Below are 23,078 nucleotides of genomic sequence, written 5' to 3'. Positions count from 1 at the left end.
CTTCTTCAAATATTTCTGTTCCGAACCTGTAGGAATCAAGGAAGCTGTGGCGAGCACTTAACCTAGAATTTTTGATTACAAATTGTCCATGTATGTATGTTTGTATGTATGTATGCATATATATGTATGTATACTCACACACACACATACATACATACTCAAATATACATATATATTTAATCCAGTTACAAATTTGTCAGGGAATGGAAAAAAAATATACAAGGCAATTGACTAATCTAAAGTTGTGATCCAAAGATACACACAGCCAAATTCATTACCAATTTTTAAAAGATGGATAGGGTAGGGTAAGGTAGGAACAGAACAGCATAGCATAGCATAGAATAGAATAATAGTGGGATGCAATAGCAATAGCAATAGCAGTAGACTTATATACCGCTTCATAGGCCTTTCAGGCCTCTCTAAGCGGTTTACAGAGAGTCAGCATATTGCCCCCAACAATCTGGGTCCTCATTTTACCCACCTCGAAAGGATGGAAGGCTGAGTCAACCCTGAGCCGGTGAGATTTGAACCGCTGAACTGCTGATCTAGCAGTAGCCTGCAGTGCTGCATTTAACCACTGCGCCACCTTGGCTCTGCAAAATGAATAGAGTACAGTAGAGTAGCGTAGAGTAGAGTAGAGTAGAGTAGCATAGCATAGGAGAGGGGAGGGGAGAAAAGAGAAGGGAAGAGAAGGGATAAATGAATGGAGTGGAGTGGAGTGGAAGGGGAGGAGAGGGGAGAGGGGAGAGAAGAGAAGAGAAGAAATGAAGAATGGAATGGAGCAGAACAGAACAGAATAGAATTTGTGTCTGGACCAGAAGATCACACTCTACAGATAAACAGCAAGTAAATAGGCTATAGGTCATAAATCATAGTTACAACAACAATTTATAATTCATAAGAAACCAATAGGAGAAGAGAGTTTAAAAAAAAATCCTGAATAGCACAACTGCACAAGAGATTGATGGCACATCCACCAAAAGGGATCAGGTCATCTCAAGAGGTACACAACGGGTTTTTAACACAATTGAGAGAGGCAGCTACAAACTTGACTCACATTCTAATCTGCTTAGCAGTTAGCAATAGCAGTTAGACTTATATACCGCTTCCTAGGGCTTTCAGCCTTCTCTAAGCGGTTTACAGAGTCAGCATATGGCCCCCAACAACAATCCGGGTCCTCATTTTACCCACCTCGGAAGGATGGAAGGCTGAGTCAACCCTGAGCTGGTGAGATTTGAACAGCCGAGCTGCAGATAACAGTCAGCTGAAGTGGCCTGCAGTGCTGCACCCTAACCACCGCGCCACCTCGGCTCTCATAAAGAGTCATAACTTCTCTTCCCTTCCTCTCCTCTTCCCCAACCTCATCCTAAATTAAATCTTACATCTGTTAATCTTGGTGTTACATTAGACGTACACAAGGTCCTCCTACAAGGTGGAGCATTGAGGTGTATTCTCCATCGTGTAGTATGTTACTGGGTGGATACCTCTTGCTTAGAAGGGCTGGGAGAAGAAGGGAGCACTAGGTTTGCAACTGTTTGGAAAGAAGGAGCTATACCAAGGCAGGAGTTGGGGCATCCTAAGGGAGAATTACTTGTGCTGTACAGTACAGGCACAGTACAACAGTCTGCTTAGGGTAGTGATTTAAGAGCTGACCACATAGCTGACCGCTACAATGATGCAATGATGCACTGATGTATTAATGGAAATGAGCCAGGAAGGTTTTTGGCTGTTGTCCCTTTAAGAGCCTGTATAATAAGAAAAGGCCCTGTTAAGGCGTCTCTCTCTTGCCGTGTGTTCTTTCCTGCTGTAATTGTTGATTGTTTGATTTCTGCCTATAGTACATGTAAGTATAGTATATATTATTTTGTAGAGAAAACCACTATTTATAACAAACCTCTGTTTACTATTATTGCTCCTGGGTTGTCTCACATAGTAAAACTCTGCGCACTCTGCCATTCAAACAGCACTGAAAAAGCCATTTTTCACAGTTACGACCATTGCAGCCTCCCCAATGGTCATGTGGTCAAAATTCAAAGGCTTGGCAACTGGCATGTACTTATGACAGTTGGAGCATTCCGGGGTCACGTGTTCCCTTCTTGCAACCTTCTGACAAGCAAAGTCCACAGGGGTGCACTTAACAACGGTGTTCCTAATTTAACAGCTGCAGGGATTCGCTTAATAACGGCGGCAGGAAAAGTCATAAAATGGGGCAAAACCTGCCGAATGACATTCTCGCTTAGCCACAAAAACGTTGGCTTCGATTGCAGTCGTAAGCTGAAGACTCTTGTGGACTATGACAGATTTTTGCCTCTCTGTTTTTTTAATTCAGCTTGCCGATCAGAAAGGTCGGCAGTTCAGCGGTTCAAATCCCTAACGCTGCATAACGGAGCGAGCTCCCGTTCCTTGTCCCAGCTTCTGCCCACCTAGCAGTTCGAAAGCACATAAAAAAATGCAAGTAGAAAAATAGGAACCACCTTTGGTGGGAAGGGAACAGTCTTCCGTGCACTTTTGGCATTGAGTCATGCCAGCCACATGACCACGGAGACGTCTTCGGACAGCGCTGGCCCTTCAGCTTTGAAACGGAGATGAGTACTGCCCCCTAGAGTCGGGAACGACTAGCACGCATGTGCAAGAGGAACTTTTACCTTTAATAATCCTGGATTTTTTCTTTTTTTAAAAAAATGAAAAGGTCTCTTCCTGATCAGAAGCCACCTCACAGCACCTTCTAGGAACGTCATGGAAGAAAGGAGAAAATTCAACTGCCATCCTGAGCTTGTAAAGGAGGAGGAGGAGGAGGAGAAGGAGGAGGAGGAGGAGGAGGAGGAGGAGGAGGAGAAGAAGAAGAAGAAGAAGAAGAAGAAGAAGAAGAAGAAGAAGAAGAAGAAGAAGAAGAATCATCATCATCATCATCATCATCCAGGGAAACTCGCCCGGTTGAGTTCATCAGCGAGTGAACATGGAGTCAAAGTGATTATCCAGTCTATTTAGCTAGTAAGGATAGATCTAAAATTGGGTTCTCCGTAATACAGCTTCCTCCTCCAGCTTTGCTTCCAGCTAGAACCTCTACGCAGCGTAATGAGTAGGCCTCGGTGGTTACAGCACGAGTATTTAAGGAGTTATATGCCAGCGATGACAAATTGCTCCTTGGAAGATCAGGTGACAGTTTCATCGTCTGCATTCTTCCTGCAGACAAATACCTCTCAAAACACACAGACACACACACACACACACACACACACACACACCCTGCAATCCGGGCCTACAACAATTCACCATGGTCAGCCCCACCACGTGCTGCGGCCAACTCACTGCGGGGCGAGAGTTACACTAATATTAAAGAAATGGCGAGATAAAGTCATTAAAGAAAGGATGCAAAAGGAGGGCCAGAATGAAATATGATTTTTTTAAAATATTTATTTTAAGAATAGAAAATGGGAAGAGAAGGAAAGAGAGATGGAAAGAAGAAGAGGGAAGGAGAGAGAAGGGAAGTGAATAAATGGAGGAAGAGATGGAAGGAAGAAGAATGGAAAGAGAGAGGAGAAGGGAAGGGAATGAGGAAGAGATGGAAGGAAGAAGGGAAGGAGAGAGAAGGGAAGGGAAGAGATGGAGGAAGAGATGGAAGGAAGAAGAAGGGAAGGAGAAGGGAAGGGAAGAGATGGAGGAAGAGATGGAAGGAAGAAGAAGGGAAGGAGAGAGAAGGGAAGGAAAGAGATGGAGGAAAAGATGGAAGGAAGAATGGAAGGAGAGAGAAGGGAAGGGAAGAGATGGAGGAAGAGATGGAAGGAAGAAGGGAAGGAGAGAGAAGGGAAGGGAAGAGATGGAGGAAGAGATGGAAGGAAGAAGAATGGAAAGAGAGAGGAGAAGGGAAGGGAATGAGGAAGAGATTGAAGGAAGAAGGGAAGGAGAGAGAAGGGAAGAGATGGAGGAAGAGATGGAAGGAGAGAGAAGGGAAGAGATGGAGGAAGAGATGGAAGGAAGAAGAAGGGAAAGAGAGAGAAGGGTAGGGAAGGGATGAGAAGAGTTGGAAGGGATCTTGAAGGTCTCCTACACCAACCCCTTGCTCAGGCAGGAAACTCTATGCCATTTCAGACAAATGGTTAAATTGAATTATTAAATTGTCCTGCAGCTACCTGTCCCATGGAGAATTGGCCATGGAGAGTTGGCCATGGGGAGTTGGCAAGTTGGCTCATTCCCCTGCAATCCCCCTTTAGCCGTCAATGGGGACATCTTTGGGGATTATTTTGGCTTGGGTGTGAGAGCTTCTAGTCACACCAAACCTAACACTGGAGATCACATTCATGCTTTAACATGGCCATTGTAGGCTTCATGGCGATTCCTACTGGACATTGGACGTCCTCAGCACCAAAAACTCCCACGGATGGAAGTTGGATTCAGAACGGCTGTGTTGTAGTAACGCAACCCTTTCTAAATCCAAGGGGGAGGGGAAGGAATTGGAAGTGGAGGTCTCTATGCTGTAATTTTGATCCTAATTCCCCATCCCCCCTGCCAATAATCCCTAACAGAATAACCGAGTTGGAAGAGACCTTGGAGGTCTGCTAGTCCAACCCCCTCTTTAAGCAAGAGACCTATCCATACCAGACAAATGGTTTCTCAATTTCTTCTTGAAAACCTACATTATTGGGGCATCCACAACTTCCGGAGGCAAGTTGTTCCACTGGCTAATTGTTTTCAGCATCAGGAAATTTCTCCTTAGTTCTAGGTTGCTTCTCTCCTTGATTAGTTTCCATCCATTGCTTCTTCAGGTGCTTTGGAGAATAGCTTGACTCCCTCTTCTTTGTGGCAACCCCTGAGATATCGGAAGACTGCTATCATGTCTCCCATAGTCCTTCTTTTCATTAAACTAGACCTACCCAGTTCCTGCAACCGTTCTTCATGTATTTTAGCCTCCATTCCCCTAATCCTCTTGGTTGCTCTTCTCTGCACTCTTTCTAGAGTCTCCACATCTTTTCTACATCGTGGCGACCAAAACTGGATGCAAATATTCCACGTGTGGCATCATAAAGCGGTATTAACACCTTACGTTAATAAATCCCATATAACACTCCTTGGCAACATATTCATAACTTTGATTTGTTATATTCCATGACTTCTTCTTCACGTGATTTGTTTAAAAGTATCCCACCTTTCCATCAAATATGAATTTCGAGGAAGCTGCAGGTGAATATTAAAACCAGGTCAGCTGTTACGAATCAGTGCACAAAATAACTGAGGAAGGACACCAAAATGTCTTGTCACCAGCTGTCCCGGGCCTGATGAGAGACATCAAGGAATTCACTTGCAACTGGAATTCAACCAATGATAAAACCAGGGGAGGAATCATCGAAGCTGGCCCTTAACTGGAGTTGCATGATCCTTATACTCACTTAGTGACCATTCAAATGGCACTGAAAAAAGCAACTTATAACTCCCTTTTCACACTTTTTCACATAGTAGAGTAGAGTAGGGTAGGGTAGGATGGAAGGAAAGGGAAGGGAAGGGGAAGAGAAGAGAGGAATGAAAAATAGAATAGAATGAAATGGAATGGACTGGAATAGAATAGAATAGAATTAATAAGAATAGGAAATAGAATAGGATGGAATAGAATAGAATACGGAACAGAATAGAATAGAATATCGAAGAGAAAAGAGGAATGAAGAATAGAGTAGAGTAGAGTAGAGTAGAATATAGAATAGAATACAGAAGAGAAAAGAGGAATGAAGAATAGAGTAGAATAGAATAGAGTAGCGTAGAATGGAATGGAATGGAATAGAATTAATAGAAATAAGAAATAGAGTAGAGTAGAGTAGAATACAGAATAAAATACAGAACAGAACAGAATATAATATAGAAGAGAAGAGAGGAATGAAGAATAGAATAGAGTACAATAGAGTAGAGTAGAGTAGAATGGAATGGAATAGAATAGAATAGAATTAATAGGAATAGGAAATAAAGTAGAGTAGAGTAGAATACAGAATAGAATAGAGAAGAGAAGAGAAGGGGAAGGGAGGAGAGGAGAGAAGGATGGGAAAGGGAGGGAATAGGAATAGGAGTGGAATGGAATGGAATACAATTCTTTATTCCTGTGTGATGGGACACACAAGGAATTTCTCTCCGGTGCGTAAGCTCTCAGCGTACATATAAACCACAAAATGATAGGTCATAATCCTAGTTACCATCATTAATCATAACAATTCAACAACAATTGATAAACCACAAGAAACCAGTAGAAGAAGATGAGACAACAATGTGTGTATTAAGTGTTCAGCAGAGTGAGTGTGTGTGTGTCCGTATGGAGGAACTATCTTTATGTCTGGTTGTCGTGACACGCAAATAGATGTTCATTCAAAAGAGACAAAAGGTATTTTAACAGCTGGCAGCCGCTCAAAGAAAATAAAAACAACAACGGACGTTCCCAAGAATCGCCCGGTGTAACATTTCTCCCTTCGGCCATTACAAAAGGAAAAACCCGTCCTTCTACCTCCTCCTCCGGGCAAAGCTTACTCAACGTTACTCCCAGCGATATTAAATGTAATCTGCGAGAACGAGGAGAATTTCAGGTTTCTCTTGGCAGCCTCCCTCTGGCTGATGGGCAGCCCCAACAACACAACAGAGCAACCTGCAGTTGCACAACACACCGTAAATCAGACCGAAAAGGAACCTGAAGGGCGGCCCCAGTAAAAATAACTAAGATCTTTGGGATACTTGCTAAGCCTTTTAAGCGGCTACTAGCACTTTTATCCCCAACAAATTAAGGTTGATGCTGCCCCTCTGGGCCACGGTAGATCTCCTAGCCTGAAGAAGAGGAAAAAAAGGAGATAAGACAGAAGATCTCTCTTGCTTTTATTGAGCCCCGGGGTGGAAAGTTTTCCCAGCTGAAAACGTGGAATAAAAAAAGGATAGTATAGAAACAGTGCGTGTTCCTCATCACAGCCCCCAGCCCCCCCAAAAAATACGACCACTCTTTCTTGCACATCCAAAAGAGGTTTCCACAGACCAAATTCGAATCTGGATTTATGGGGGCGATCAAAGATTCATAATATTGCTAATTAGTCTAATTACCGCCCGAAAGCTGCAAATTATCTTGGGAATCGAACTGCTGGCAACGGGCAGTAAAACTTTCAAGAGTCAACAGATGATGGATTAGGCGCGAAAGCAATGGGGATTTCCGGACTGCCATGTTTTCTACTCAGGGCCGACCATGGTTAGATTCACTGGGGCCACGATAAACCCTGATAAAACCATGAGCCAGCTACGATGCTCCGCAGAGGGACCACCAGAGGACGCTAACGCGGCTTCATCCCATTCACTGTTTAATTTCCTTCCGTTTACGACAGTGTTTCTCAACCTTGGCGACTTTAAGTCCTGTGGACTTGAACTCCCAGAATCCCCCAGCCAGCTATGCTGGCTGGGGGATTCTGGGAGTTGAAGTCCACAGGACTTAAAGTCGCCAAGGTTGAGAAACACTGGTTTACGGTTTTCCTCCTCCTTTGATTCCACCACACCTTATCATTTGCTATCAGGGAGAGCTGCAAAACCTCTACCGGTAGTCCCCGACTTACAACAGTTCGTTTAGTGACCGTTCAAAGTTACAACGGCACTGAATAGAGGGGCTTACGGCCGTTTTTCACAGTTACGGCCATTGTAGCAACACAACGCACAGGCGATCGGGATTCAGACGGGATTCGTATCTATGATGGCTGCCGTGTCCCTTGATCCTCTTTACGACAATCCAAGCCCCATGGGTCACCTGTTCAAAATTCAGACCCTTGGCAAAGGACTCGCACTTATGATGGTGGGCATGTCCCAAGGTCACGTGATCGCCTTTTGCGACCTACCGACCAGCGAAGTCAAATGGGAGGGGGGGGGGAGACGGATGCATTTAACAACAGGGTTCTAGCTTATCCACAGCGGTGATTCGCTTAACAACGGTGGTCAGAAAGGTCGTAAAATGGGGCAAAACCCACTTAACCAACATCTCACGACGACAGGAATGTTGGCCTCGATTGCGGTCGTAAGTTGAACGAACCAGATTTACTAAATTCTACCCTTCTGCCATTCTGAAAGATTCGCATCTCTTTTAAGTATTGGTAACATTTGAAAAAGAAATAAAAATTTTGGTAAAATGTTCATTTTTACTGCCGCTATTCTACCCAGCAAGGACAAATGCAGTTTTTCCCACCTTTTCAACTCCAACTGTATACTATGCCAAAGTGGTTCATAATTATGCTTATATAATTTCCCATTTGAGATTAAAATATTAACTCCAAGATATTTAACTTTTTAAACTTTTTTAATGTTGGCCTCGATTGCGGTCGTAAGTTGAACGAACCAGATCTACTAAATTCTATTGTCCATGTCACACCTTCCGCTCCGGTTCTACCCTCCAAACCAGATTCATATTTATTTATTTCTGAGAAATAATTTTTGAAATCACCCTCTGTAGAGTTTCTGGGTAGCACCTCCTAACCCAAGTGGACATTCCTAAGGCGTTAGGTTTCCATCAATGATTGCCACTTAAAGCAGTCTTGCCTTGGGTGAATTTCTCCTCCTGTCCCATAATTCCATATCTCAAAGTCTCCAAAGCATCATCCAAGAAAGAGAATCCAAGGAACTCTGAACCTGGAGAACCATCTCAAAGATCAAAGCAAGGAGAAGGCCATCCCCAAGAACTCTTCTTGAACGTCACTCCGAGACGAGGGTGAGTTTCTTCCTTACCTCAAAGATGTTGGACGTCTCCGTCGGATACTGATGGGAGATGATTTCGGATTGGTCGTTGTACCACTTCAGCCCGCCCAGGAACCCGTTGTCATTCAGATCATTCACGTCTAATTCGGAGAGATCCAGTTCTGGAAGGTCTGGGCAGAGAGGCTGGTCTTCCCCCACTAAAGCAGCACACTGTGAAGAAGAAGAGGGAGAAGATAAAACCGAGAAGGACAAAACGTATTCTAGATCCAGGTCCCCCACGAGAAGAGTTGGCAAAAGAACTCAGTTCAAATTGGATCTGGCCGAGAAGGAGGCTCAGCAGAAGCACCTCACTGAGAACTAGGAACATGGGCTTTCCAAGCAGAGGGAAGACCTGGGGGAGTGCAGGGCCAGGTGCCGGCGCCTGGAGGCTCAGCGGGATGAGATGGTCAGCCAGTTCCAGGCCATGATAACAGTCCCACTGGAACGAGGCCCTCCGGCTCTTCACCACCAGCGGCTCTTCCCTCCAGCCTTCGCTCAAAGCCCCCCACCAGGAGGCCGAAGCAGACCCCAAGTGGGAATTTCTGCCCCCCTCCGACCCCCACAAAAAGACCCCAAAGGGGGAGACTCTCTGCAGCAACACAAGCGTTCATCGCACGTATCCGTCCCAGAGGCCGTAGTTTGAGGACCCTGGATTTAGTGCAATATAAAGAAATGCAAATAATTTTTCTGCAGACCACCAACAATTCCTCACGGACCACCAGTTGGTGACCGCTGGACTACATAACTGCCCCTCTGCTAATAGCAATAGCAATAGCAGTAGACTTATATACCGCTTCATAGGCCTTTCAGGCCTCTCTAAGCGGTTTACAGAGAGTCAGCATATTGCCCCCAACAATCTGGGTCCTCATTTTACCCACCTCGGAAGGATGGAAGGCTGAGTCAACCCTGAGCCGGTGAGATTTGAACCGCTGAGCTGCTGATCTAGCAGTAGCCTGCAGTGCTGCATTTAACCACTGTGCCACCTTGGAGCATCTCCAATCCCCTTCCCTCACCTGATAAATCAAGCAGAGTTGGCTGTACAGGTAAGTCCTCAATTTCACTTAGTGACGCTTCCACATTAAAACGATACCGGGGAAAAAAATGGTTTTCACACATACGACCGTGGCCGCATCCACAGAGTCGCGTAGTCAAAAAAAACCAGGCACTTAGCCACGGACTCATATTTATGACAGTTGCAGTATCCCGGGGTCAACGTGATGTCCCCTTTTGCGACCTTCTGACGAGCAAAGTCAATGGGGATGACAGGCTCACTTAACGACCAGGTTACTAACTTATCGATGGCAGACACTCACTCAACAACGGCGGCAAAGAAATGCGGTGAAATGGGGCAAAACCAACTTCACTAATGTCTCACTTAGCAACATGGATTTTATCAGTTATGGTCATAAGTCGAGGACTACCTACTACCTGTATAGAAATTTTTTACTTAATATTATGTAACAGCCTACTTTATTGCCAAAACAGAATAATGGAAGCCTCGGATAATGGAAGGCAGATTCACTTTAAGAACCTAACTTAACAACTGTGGTGATTCACTTATAACCGTGTTGAAAGGTCATGAAATGGGGTGGAACTCCCTTAATGACTGTCATGCTTAGCGACAGGAATTTGGGGCTCAATTGTGGCCATCAGTCTTGTATGGCTCTTTTAGCCCTCTGCAGATGCTCCAACCATGTCTGAAAATAACACCTATTTGCTGAACTAAAATCTTCAGCCCCGGCCCTACCAACAGAATAAGGAGTTAGAAGGGACCTTGAAGATCTTCTAGTCCAGCCCCCTGCTTAGGCAGGAAATCCTACACCACTTCAGACAAATGGATATCCAACATCTTCTTAAAAACCTCCAGTGTTGGAGCATTCACAACTTCTGGAGGCAAGCTGTTCCACTGATTCATTGTTCTGGAAGCTTCTCCTTAGTTAGTTCCTTCCTTCCTTTCATCCATCCATCCACCCACCCTCCATCCATCCATCCTTTCATCCATCCATCCTTCCATCCTTCCATTCATCTTTCCATCCACCCACCCTCCATCCATCATTCCTCCTATCCATCCATCCATCCATCTATCCATCCATCCACTCACCCATCCTTTTATCCATCCACTCACCCACCAATCCTTCCATCCATCCATTCATCTTTCCATCCACACCCACCCACCCTCCATCCATCATTCCATCCATCCACCCATCCATCTTTCCATCCATTGATCTTTCCATCCACCCACCCACCCTCCATCCATCCATCCATAATTCCTTCCATCCATCCATCCATCCACCCACCCATCCTTCCATCCATCCATCATCCATCCATCCACCCACCAATCTTTCCATCCATCCATTCATCTTTCCATCCATCCACCCACCCACCCACCCTCCATCCACCCCATCCATCCACCCATCCATCTTTCCATCCATTGATCTTTCCATCCACCCACCCATCCACCCATCCATCCACCCTCCATCCATCATTCCATCCATCCATCCATCCATCCATCCATCATCCACCCACCCACCCACCCTTCCATCCATCCATCCATCCATCCATCCATCCATCCATCCATCCATCCATCCATCCATAATTCCTTCCATCCATCCATCTATCCATCTATCCATCCATCCATCCATCTACCCACCCACCCATCCTTCCATCCATCCATCCATCCATCCATCCATCCATAATTCCTTCCATCCATCCATCCATCTACCCACCCACCCATCCTTCCATCCATCCATCCACCCTCCAGCCAACCTTCCTTCCTTCCTTTCATCCATCCTTCCATCCATCCATCCACCCTCCATCCAACCTTCCTTCCTTCCTTTCATCCATCCACCTATCCATCCAACCCACCCACCAACCACAGTCTTTGAAGTAGAGAACTAGATAGACTATTATGCCATCCCTCCTTCCTCCAAGCCAGATACAAGCAGAAGACCAGAGGGAGGAAGCCGGCGAAGGTCTTTCCTCCATCGCCAGCCCTAATCGTCCCATGCACGAGAGGAAGCCACATCGGAAATGTCGCCAGGAGAAATCTATTCCCTTCTTCTGCCAACCACATCCAGAATTATTATCCCCAACACAGCCAAGAGCCAGCTTCCGCAGCTAAGCCACACCTTGCTCCTAATAAAACAGGTGCTGAAATGCATTCATGGCACGAGAAAGCAGAGCAGCTGCCAAATAATGACCCAATATCTATAAACGTCACTTTCCATTTATGGCAGTGGTTCCCAAAGTTGGCAACTTTAAGACTTGTGGACTTCAACTCCCAGAATTCTCCAGCCAGCAGAGCTGGCTGGAGAATTCTGGGAGTTGAAGTCCACAAGTCTTAAAGTTGCCAACTTTGGGATCTACTGATTTATGGAATCCCCCAACCTAGATCAGCTCCACTTATAAGGCCACTTGATCCCTGCTGATAGATAGCTGGCTTCCAGCCAAACTTACAGGGGACCATTAATTGGGGTATTATTATTATTATTATTGTTTTTATTTTATTTTATTTTTAATTTTTAACAAAGATTTTATTAGTAAAAAGAAAATACAACATCCATAACTTGTAAAAAACAATACAACTACATTTCGAGATATTCCCATACTATCAAATCATTATAAACATCAAAGGTTAGGTATCTTATTCCTTCCCTCCCTCTTCTCTTCCCTCATTTCTTCTTTTCCATACCCTTTTCTTCCCTCCCCCCTTACTTCCTTCTCCCCTGCCTTCCCACCTTTCTTTTCTCCTTTCCTCCTTTCCTTCCCCCTCCTATCCCTCCCTCGGTCCCCCCCTCCTTCTCACATACCTTTCCTCCTTCCCTTCCTCTTTCCCTCCTCCTTCCTTTTCTCTTAATCTCCCTCCTTTCCTCCCTCCTTCCTTCCTTCCTTTCAACTCTCCTTCTATTATTATTGTTTTTAATATAGCTTGCTCCTCTCTTAAGCTTGTTTTTCTCTCCCTTCCTCATATTAGCAATAACCGGAAGGAGCCAATCAATTCTATTAGCCTTTTAACAATGGGGAACCAAACCCAGAGCTGGTTGACCTCAAGGACTAACCCCCCCCCCAAGAATTCAATTCTTCTCCTACACTCAGGGTGAATAAAAACCAACGGTTTTTTAAAATAAATAAATCAGATTTTTTTTTAAAAAAATGGAATTTTTAAAATTAAAATAGAATTTCTTTTATTTTTTTCAGATTTATTTAAATAAAATGCTTTGGGAGTAAAAACAATCTATCTGAAGATGGTTGCCTATTTAAGATGCAATCATAATTTAGTTTATTCAGCATGAAACGGAGCTTAGTTATGTAGCATAGGAGGCTGTAGATTCTGCAATATCGGGAACTGTCGTTGACGACTGCGGGACAGAGATGACGGTGGTGCTTTAAAAGTTACAATTTAAATCGAGTTGATTTAAATCAAGCCTTTTTACTCGTTATTTAAATGAATTGTTTCAACCCCTGCCCTCAAAATGACATTATAGAGCATTGCACACCAAGATAACTAGACACAAGGATAGGTTTTTTTTTTCCTGAATGCCATCACTCTGCTAAACAAATAATTCTCTCCTCACGGTCGAACCATTCACTAAGGCTGCATTACTATTCCTATTAGTCTTCTCATCGTTCCTATCACCCATCTCCTCCCACTTATGACTGCAGGATTATAACTTTGTTACTTGCATCCTTACGATTTATATTGAAATTGATTGTTTCCTGATTGCTTATTTGTACCCTGTGACTATCATTAAGTGTTGCATTTTATGGTTCTTGACGAATGTATTCTATTTTATTTTTCTTTATGCACACTGAGAGCATCTCTGCACCAAAGACAAATTCCTTGGGTGTCCAATCACACTTGGCCAATAAAGAATTCTATTCTATTCTATTTACTATTTTCATTCCATTTGCTATTCCATTCCATTATTCTATTCTATTCTATTTTATTCTATTCCAGTCTAGTCTAGTCTCATTCCATTTGCTATCCAATCCATTATTCTATTCTATTCTATTCAAATCAAATCTACCATGCCCACCGTCTCTAGACAGTTCCGTGTTTAATATTCTCCAATAAAGAATTCTATTCTATTCTATTTACTATTTTCATTCCATTTGCTATTCCATTCCATTATTCTATTCTATTCTATTCTAGTCTCATTCCATTTGCTATCCAATCCATTATTCTATTCTATTCTATTCTATTCTATTCAAATCCACCCTGCCCACCGTCTCTAGACAGTTCCGCGTTTAATATTCTCCTTGTCCGCATCTGCCTCCTTTGAGAATGGTAGATATGAATAGCGTCCACCATGATGCTGGGGAAACGCAGGTGGCTTTACACAATGCATTAGAATTTGTGACACCGACAGCATTTGTTTATGTATTCCAAGGTGAGGCCACACCTGGAATATTTGCAACCAGCTTTGGTTGCCACGATGTAAAAAAAGACGTGGAGAAGAGAAACGAAGAGAATTAGGGGACCGGAGGCTAAAACATTTGATGGATAGTTGCAGGAACTGGGGATGTCTAATCTGATGAAAAGAAGGACTACGGGAGATATGATAGCGGTGTACCAATATTTGAGGGGTTACCATAAAGCAGAGGGGGTCAATTTATTCTCTAAAGCATCTGAGGGCAGAACAAGAAGCAATGGGTAGAAACTAATCAAGGAGAGAAGCAACCTAGAACTAAGGAGAAATTTCCCAACAGAAAAATTAATCAGTGGAACAGAAGTTGCCTCCAGAAGTTGTGAATGCTCCAACACTGGAAGTTTTTAAGAAGATGTTGGATAACCATTTGTCTGAAATGGTCCATGGTCTCTTGCGTAAGCAGGAGGTTGGACTAGAAGACCTCCAAGCTCCCTTCCAGATCTATTGTGCTTGACTGGTCTATGTATGTATATATATATATATCAACACGCCAGATATCAGAGTTGTAGAGGGCCGAAGTATACCCGTGGCACGACAAAACCGTGCTCGACTAAAGCGCACCCGATTAAACCGCGTCGCTGACGTCATCAGCAGGGCGACAACAGCCAGCGCGGAGAAAGAAGGACGCTTTAAATAGCGCTTTGAAAGTAAGCCGATTCAAGTTAAGGTAAGGGTTAGGGTTAGGGTTAGGTTAAGGGTTAGGTTTAGGGTTAGGTTTAGGGGGGTTAGGTTTAGGTTTAGGGGTTAATTTTAGGTTTAGCGTTTACAGCGTGCTTTTTTCTCCACGCTGTTGTCGCGCTGTGATGACGTCAGCTACGTGGTTTCGTCGAGCGCCCTTTAGTCGAACGCGGTTTTGTGGTGGAACCAAGTATACCATTTATTGATCTCGCTGTTCCTGGAGATGCCAGAGTCGAAGAAAAAGAACTAGAAAAAATCACGAAATATTGTGACCTGCCCATCAAAACTACACAATTATGGATGAAACATGTGACAGTGATACCCATTGTCATCGGGGCACTTGGCACCATGTCCAAGAATTTTACCAGATGCATCCACAAATTGCAGCTTCTTGCAATAAACACCAGCGGAACTGCAAAAAACTGCGCTACTCGGAACATCTTATATTTTAAGAAGGTCCTTGGTTGATACCTAGGACGCTGGCAGCAACCAGTATCAACCATCAGCACCAGTCAATTTGTGATGCATTTTTGAATGTTCAGTTGGCCGAGTTTCATGTTTAATGAATAAAGTATAATAATAATAATAATGCCAGAATTGAAAAGACAGCAACAGACATGAAGGGCCAAAGAAGCCGACGAAACAATGGGCTGCCTGATAAGCTGCTGCAAGGGGATCGTACAGACCGACTACAAGCAGCGGCATGACAAAGTAGCAACAACGATGCACTGGAAGATCTGCAAGAAATGTACTTTGCCTGCAAGCAAGAACTGTTGGGACCATAAAATAGAGAAAGTCATAGAAAATGAAGACGTTAAATTGCTCTGGGACTTCAGGAACCAGACAGACAAGCACCTGACACAGAACGCCCCAGGCTTCACGGTTATCGAGAAGAGAGATTAAAAAAAGAGTCTGGATAGTGGATGTGTCGGTGCCTGGAGAGAGCAGAAGAGAAGAGAAAGAACTGGAGAAGAGAACAGAATGCAAAGACCCACAAGTAGAAATGGGACGACTGTGGCAAAGGGAAGCCCAAAGTCATAGGCCCCTCGGGCGCGGTCCCAAAAGAACTGGGGCACCACTCAAACACCATCATTGGCATTGACCAATTGGCCATCAGTCAATTGCAGAAGGCGGCTTTGCAGCTTCTGTCTGTCTGTCTGTCTGTCTGTCTGTCTGTCTGTGTATCTATCTATCTATCTATCTATCTATCTATCTATCTATCTATCTATCTATCTATCTATCGTAGTAGATAGATATATAGCTAGATAAATGATAGATAGATAGATAGATAGATAGATAGATAAATAGATAGATATATACATAGACAGATAAAATAGATGATAGATAGATAGATTGAGAGAGAGAGAGAGATAGATAGATACATAGATACATAGATAGATAGATGATAGATAGATAGATGATAGATAGATAAATAGATAGATAGATAGATAGATAGATAAATAGATCGATAGATAGATAGATAGATAGATAGATAGATAGATAGATATGATAGATAGACAGATAGATAGATGATAGATAGATAGATTGAGAGATAGATAGATAGATAGATAGATATACATAGATAGATAGATAGATAGATAGATAGATAGATAGATAGATAGATAGATAGATAGATAGATGATAGATGATAGATAGATGATAGATAGATAAATAGATAGATAGATATGATAGACAGATAGACAGATGATAGATAGATCGAGAGATAGATAGATAGATAGATAGATACATAGATAGATGATAGATAGACAGCTAGATAGATAGATAGATAGATAGATAGATAGATAGATGATAGATAGATAGATAGAGATAGATAATAGATAGATAGATAGATAGATAGATGATAGATAGATAGATAGATAGATAGATAGAGATAGATAATAGATAGATAGATAGATGATAGATAGACACATAGATAGATAGATGATAGAGATAAATAGATGGATAGATGATAGATAGATATAGATAGATAGATGATAGATAGATAGATAGATAGATAGATAGATAGATAGATAGATAGATAGATAGAGATAGATAGATAGATAGATGATAGATACATAGATAGATAGATGATAGATAGATAAATAGATGGATAGATGATAGATAGATAGATATAGATAGATAGATGATAGATAGATAGATATAGATAGATAGATAGATGATAGATAGATACATAGATAGATGATAGATAGATAAATAGATGGATAGATGATAGATAGATATAGATAGATAGATGATAGATAGATAGATATAGATAGATAGATAAATAAATAGATGGATAGATGATAGATAGATAGATAGATAGATAGATAGATGATAGATAGATAGATATAGATAGATATAGATAGATATAGATAGATACATAGATAGATAGATGATAGATAGATAATTTCTAACACCTTCCAACATCCAGATTTGCCTCTCCCAGGTCGAGTAAGGACTTGATTGGTAGACAAAAATGCCAAGCCCAGACTGAACACCTGTCTGACTGTTTGATGCTTAATAATAATAATAATATTAATGAGGATGAGGATGTCGTCACAGGTCAGTCACTAAATAAATCCTGCTGTAAGTCAAGAAACACCTGTAAAGCATCAACAACGAAAATTCAAGTTTTCAATGGTCGCTTTATTTGCTAGATTTATCTGTGGGGGGGGATTTGGGGAGGGGGATGGCATATAAATCCAAAATGGTTGGGTTAGGATCACAATCGTATTTCAGCAGCCACAGATAGCAAAGGTATGTTTTTTTTTCTCACGTTCTAAGTCTTCCTCCCCATGCTCTTGAGCAAAGTCAACACGGATGACACCAAAGCTCTCCCAACTCATGACTCTACCAGCCTATGACTTAAGCAGTGGTTTCCTTCTAACGTTAGAGTGGAGTAAAGTTTCTAGAAACATTTAAAATGCAGAGAGAATAGCAATAGCAATAGCAGTGAGACTTATATACCGCTTCATAGGGCTTTCAGCCCTCTCTAAGCGGTTTACAGAGTCAGCATATCGCCCCCAACAACAATCCGGGTCCTCATTTCACCCACCTCGGAAGGATGGAAGGCTGAGTCAACCTTGAGCCGGTGAGATTAGAACCGCTGAACTGCAGATAACAGTCAGCTGAAGTGGCCTGCAGTACTGCACCCTAACCACTGCGCCACCTCGGCTCTACCTACAGCCACCAGCGAGCCCAAAATTCCTGCTGCTAAGTGAAACGCTGGTTAAGTGAATTTTGCTCCATTTCATGGCATTGTTGTTAAGTGAAGCACTACCGTTGTTCAGCTACTATAACCCCGTTGTTAAGCGAATCCAATTTCCCCATTGAGTTTGTTTGTCAGAAGGTTAAAGAAGGGGCCCCGTGTATTAATAGTAGAATTATATGGATTGAGGAACTGGAAGGAATATGAAAAGAAATACACGAAATGTATAAATGACTGTGATTGACACTAAAACTTTACAAGGAGATATTGAATAATGGAAGAACGAAGGATGGAACTTTGGTTTAACTAAGAAAAGATGAACCACAAAATAGATGGAAAACACGTCTTTGAACATTATAGCGATATGAAAGGGAGGGAAAGTTAAAATAGGGATAGAAAATAGTGGAGAATAATAATGATTATATATTAGTATGTTAAGATATACAAAAGGAGAGACAGGTGGTTTCGAAATGAAAGGTGGCAATAAAAGGCATGTATAAAAAATATGAAATAATGGAAATGAAATGTAATATTTAGAATAGAATAGAAACAGAATAGAATAATAGAGTCAGAAGGGACCTTGGAGGTCTTCTAGCCCAACCCCCTGCCTAGGCAGGAAACCCTATATTGTTCCAGACAAATGGCTATCCAACATCTTAAAGACTTCCAGCATTGGGGCATTCACAACTTCTGCTATCATGTCTCCCCTGGTCCTTCTTTTCATTAAACTAGACATCCCCAGTTCCTGCAACCGTTATTTATTAGGAATAAATATTTACTCCTAATAAACAAATTATTATATAGGAATAATAAGACTATGTTGATGCCTACTGAAACGTATGTTTACCCAGTTACCACACCATTCAAGCAGTGATACGTATAAAGAATATAAAAAATAAAAAAAATTGATTGGGAAAAAAGAGAGAAGAGGATACCATGGCAACCGTCATAAATACGAGTCGGTGGCCAAATGTCTGAATTCTTATCACGAGACGGGGAAGGCTGCAGTGGTGGCAAAAACAATCGTAAGTCCCCCTTTTTTTCTTTTTCTTTTTTGCAATAATGTTGTAACTCCGGACTGGCCGCTAAATGAACTTGAAGAAATTGAAGGCTACCTGTATCCTCTTGATTCAAGTGGGGAATGAATTCAACACCCAACCAATTGTTTAAGGCTGCAATTTCGAAGCCAAGATTTCGAGGCCAAAGAGGATCCTTGCAGGAAGCAGGTAAACAGATCCCGGAGTAAGGGAGGAGGAAAGGTAAGGCTTTGGTATAATAGTGTCTTTATTCTTATGCCTCCAGAGCGCTCAGGGGTAAGAACCCAGGGGTTATTTAAGGTATTCACATACTACTCTCCATAGGTTTAAAGGAATAATAATAATAAAAAAAGATTCACCAACATTTGCCCGAAAAACTAAAAAACTTAGAAAACTCTTCTCCAAGTGGGCCTGGTGAAAGTTAAAAGCTTAAGACCCCCCCCCCCCGTCTCTCTGTGTGTGTGTGTGTGTGTGTGTGTGTGTGTGTGTGTACACGCGTGGGCGCAAAACAGCTAGCCAAATTACTTCTCCTTCCCCTTCTCTTCTTTTCCTTCTCCTTCATTTCCTTCTTCTCCCTTCTTTTCTTCTTCCTCCTCCTCCCTCCTCCCCCTCTCCCTCCGCCTCTTCCTCTTCTTCATCCCCTTCCTCGCCTTCTCCTTCCTCTTCTCCTCCTCCTCCTCCTCTGCTTTCCCTTCCTTTTTCCTCCTCCTCCCTCTCTTCTTCTTCTCCTTTTCCTCCTTCTTCCTCTTCCTTGCCTTCTCCTCCTTCCCTTCTTCTTTTTCTTCCTCCTCCCTCTCTTCTTCTTCTTCTCCTTTTCCTCCTCCTTCTTCCTCTTCCTTGCCTTCTCCTCCTCCTCCTTCCCTTCCTCTTTTTCCTCCTTCTCCATCTCTTCTACTTCTTCTCATTCTTCTTCTCCTTCTCCTCCTCTTCCCCTTTTCCTTCTCCTCCTTCCCTTCCACTTTTTCCTCCTTCTCCATCTCTTCTCCTCCTCCTCCTCTTCCTTTCCTTCCTCTTTTTCCTCCTCCTTCCTCTCTTCTTCTTCCCCTTCTTCATCTTCCCCTTCTCCTCCTCTTCCCCTTTTCCTTCTCTTTCTTCCCTTCCAATTTTTCCTCCTTCTCCATCCTTCTTTTTCTTTTTTTCTTCTTCCTCCCCTCCTTACTCCTCCTCCTCCTTCTCCTCCTCTGCAATCTCACAATAAGTACACACACACACACACACACACACACACCAGAAAAATGACCCGCAGAGGCCATTTTGAGGCCAAGTAGGAAATAACTATGTAGTAGTAGCATTCGTGATGGTATGCTTGTAAAATAGACACCACTCCGTGCAAATTTTCAAGCAGATTGACTGCGGTGTTGCTTGTAACAACAAGGGGGGGGAGGGAACCATTGGTGGAAGAGGGAGAGTTAGGGAATGGGGAGGGAGGGGTCAGAGAGAGCAGCCCAAGTGAAAGAGGGGGGGGACACCCCATCCATTCTTGTCCATGTTGACATGGTAATAAAAATTAATCCTCCTGGATCGAGCCTGGCGCTTCTGACTCCAGACACATTAGCCGCGAGTGTCCCTGCTATGAGTTTAGCTTTGGCCTTTGGGTGATGCCAGGTTGAACATGCTTAGTCTCCGAACTGTCCTCGTTTGACTTGTAGATGTTTGGCATTCGCTTCTCTCTCTCTCTCTCTCTCTCTCTCTCTCTCTGCTTCTCTTTCTCTCCTCTCTCCCTCCTTGTCTCTCTGCTTCTCTCCTTTCTCTCTCTTTTCTCTCTCCCTCTGACTCTGCTTCTCTCTCACTCTCCTTTCTCTCTCTCTGCTTCTTTCTTTCACTCTGCTTCTACTTCTCCCTTCTTCTCTCTCTTCTTTTCTCACTCCCCCTCTCTCTTCTCTCTCTGCTTCTCTCTCACTCTCCTTCTCTCTCTTTCTCTCTCTCTCTCTGCTTCTCTTTCTCTCCTCTCTCCCTCTCTGTCTCTCTGCTTCTCTCTTTTCTCTCTCCTTCTCTTTCTCTCTCTCCTCTCTCCCCCTCTGTCTCTGCTTCTCTCTCCTTCTCTCTCTCTCTGCTTCTCTTTCTCTCCTCTCTCCGTCTCTCTGCTTCTCTCTTTTCTCTCTCCTTCTCTTTCTCTCTCTCCTCTCTCCCCCTCTGTCTGCTTCTCTCTCACTCTCCTTCTTTCTCTCTCTCTGCTTCTTTCTTTCACTCTGCTTCTACTTCTCTCTTCTTCTCTCTCTCCTTCTCTGTCTCTCCTCCCTCTATCTTCTCTCTCTGCTTCTCTCTCAGTCTGCTTCTCTCTCCTTCTTTCTGCTTCTCTCTCTCTCTGCTTCTCTCTCCTTTCTCTCTCTCCTCTCTTTGCTTCTTTTCTTTCTTTCTTTCTTTCTTTCTTTCTTTCTCTCTCTCTCTCTCTGCTTCTCTCCTTTTCTCCCCCTGCATCTCTCTCTCTTCTTCTTCTTCTCTCTCCTTTTATGTCTCTCCTCCCTCTCTCGCAGGTGCATTTTCTGCACTCCCCCCCCCCCACTTTTCATGGCTCCCACCATAGGGCCAGGGCTTCCCAACTATACACCTAATCCCCTATGAGGATTCAGGGGGCGGAGAGAGCCTTCCCCAAAATGCAAGGGCCAGTTATGGGGCCTTTCCTGTGGAGCCCCTTCCCCTCCCTTCCACCTCCCTGTGGGGGGCTCAGTGGAAAAAGCCAACAATAAATACGAATCGAATCGTCACAATTAAGCCGACTTCTCCCATAACCTTTAGGGAGGTTCCAGGCCTTTTGAAGGTAATTCTTTTTAAAAAAAATAAAGCAATTTGGGGAAGAGGGAAAGGGGTGGGGTGGGGTGGGGGGGAGAAAGGCAGGCTAATTCCAGCTTTATTAATGAAAACAATAATCTGCATTTAACAAGGTTGTTTAAAAGAGAGGAGGGTAACTCTGTACTGGCAGAATCTCCTTTGCAATCATTTTCCATCCTCCTTGGGTATCCTGAAAAGCCTCCAGGGAGGCTGTTGGGATACACAGCACACACACACACACACACACACACACACACACACACACCGGACGGAGGAGCCTTCTGTGCCGTGAGTCCACGCCAGAGTATTTGAGCCCCTCTGGTGAGGAGCCAGAAAGTACTTTTGAGAAACCGAGATGGTGATTTCTCACTCAGCAGCAGCAGCAGTGGCAAACAGATATAGAAAGCTGGCGACTGCATGTAGAGGGTATCTTTTGCACACACACACACACACACACACACACACACACACACACACACACACACACAATTCTAAACAACCTGCCATTTGAAAATGCCACTTTCCTTTCCAAATAAGCCAAGCAATTTGCAATTTTCTCTGTCTACCAGGCTGGAATTCCTGCAGGGAAGGCTGGACGATTAAAATAGACCGGTGACCATTTCCCCACCGCTAGCTAACTACTACCGGTTGGTCCTCCTCCCCACAGAAGCTCCAAGGAGCCTTAGGAACAACGCAGGGTGGAAAGAGAGGAGGAGGAGGAGGAAGAAGAGGGGGAAGAGAAGAAGCCACAACAACCAACAGCCAGAGAATAATCTGTGAGGGACTCCCAGCTATTCCGAAAGAAAAGAGAAGATTTGGAGCCCCTCCGTAGTAGAGTCGCTTAAGAGATGCCCAAGACCTATGGATTATCCATAGGCGTTTCATTCGCCTTCTACTTGCAAGTCAAAAGCAGAGATGGGCTATTGCTATTGCTAAACGGCCACCCCCCAGCCGGCCACCCCCCAGCTGGCCACCCCCCCAGCCAGCCACCCCCCATCCGCAGGCAGTCAGACAGAACTTATTCGGCAGAGTGGAAACATCTTAAGATATTTAAAGGAGAGGAAGAGGGAGGAAGGAAAGGAAATAGAGAAAAGAAAGGAGGTAGGAAAGGAAAGGAAAGAGGAAGGGGAGGAAGATAAAAGAAGGAGAAAGGGAAGGGGAGGAAATGCATGAAGAAGGCAGGGCAAGATAAGGAAGGAAAGGAAAAAAAGAAAGGAAGAGAAGGAAAGATAA

General features: G+C 43.5%; 1 protein-coding gene across 3 annotated transcripts in view; it reads right to left on the bottom strand.

The window, feature by feature from the left end:
* The window catches only part of PPARGC1A (PPARG coactivator 1 alpha), a 278,682-nt gene that overhangs the window by 97,031 nt on the left and 158,573 nt on the right, over positions 1-23,078 (bottom strand). For all 3 annotated transcript variants that reach the window (XM_087724897.1, XM_087724898.1, XM_087724899.1), the window contains exon 2: positions 8,716-8,895. In XM_087724897.1, the coding sequence (XP_087581023.1) occupies positions 8,716-8,895 (180 nt within the window). The remainder of the gene's footprint in view (positions 1-8,715; positions 8,896-23,078) is intronic.

Source organism: Thamnophis sirtalis, unplaced genomic scaffold (genome assembly GCF_051295495.1).
Source record: "Thamnophis sirtalis isolate CommonGarterSnake01/CBP01778 unplaced genomic scaffold, rThaSir2_p1.2 scaffold_10, whole genome shotgun sequence".
NCBI lineage: Eukaryota > Metazoa > Chordata > Lepidosauria > Squamata > Natricidae > Thamnophis > Thamnophis sirtalis.
Note: the sequence above shows the minus strand (reverse complement) of the source record. Positions and strands in the feature narration are given on the sequence as shown.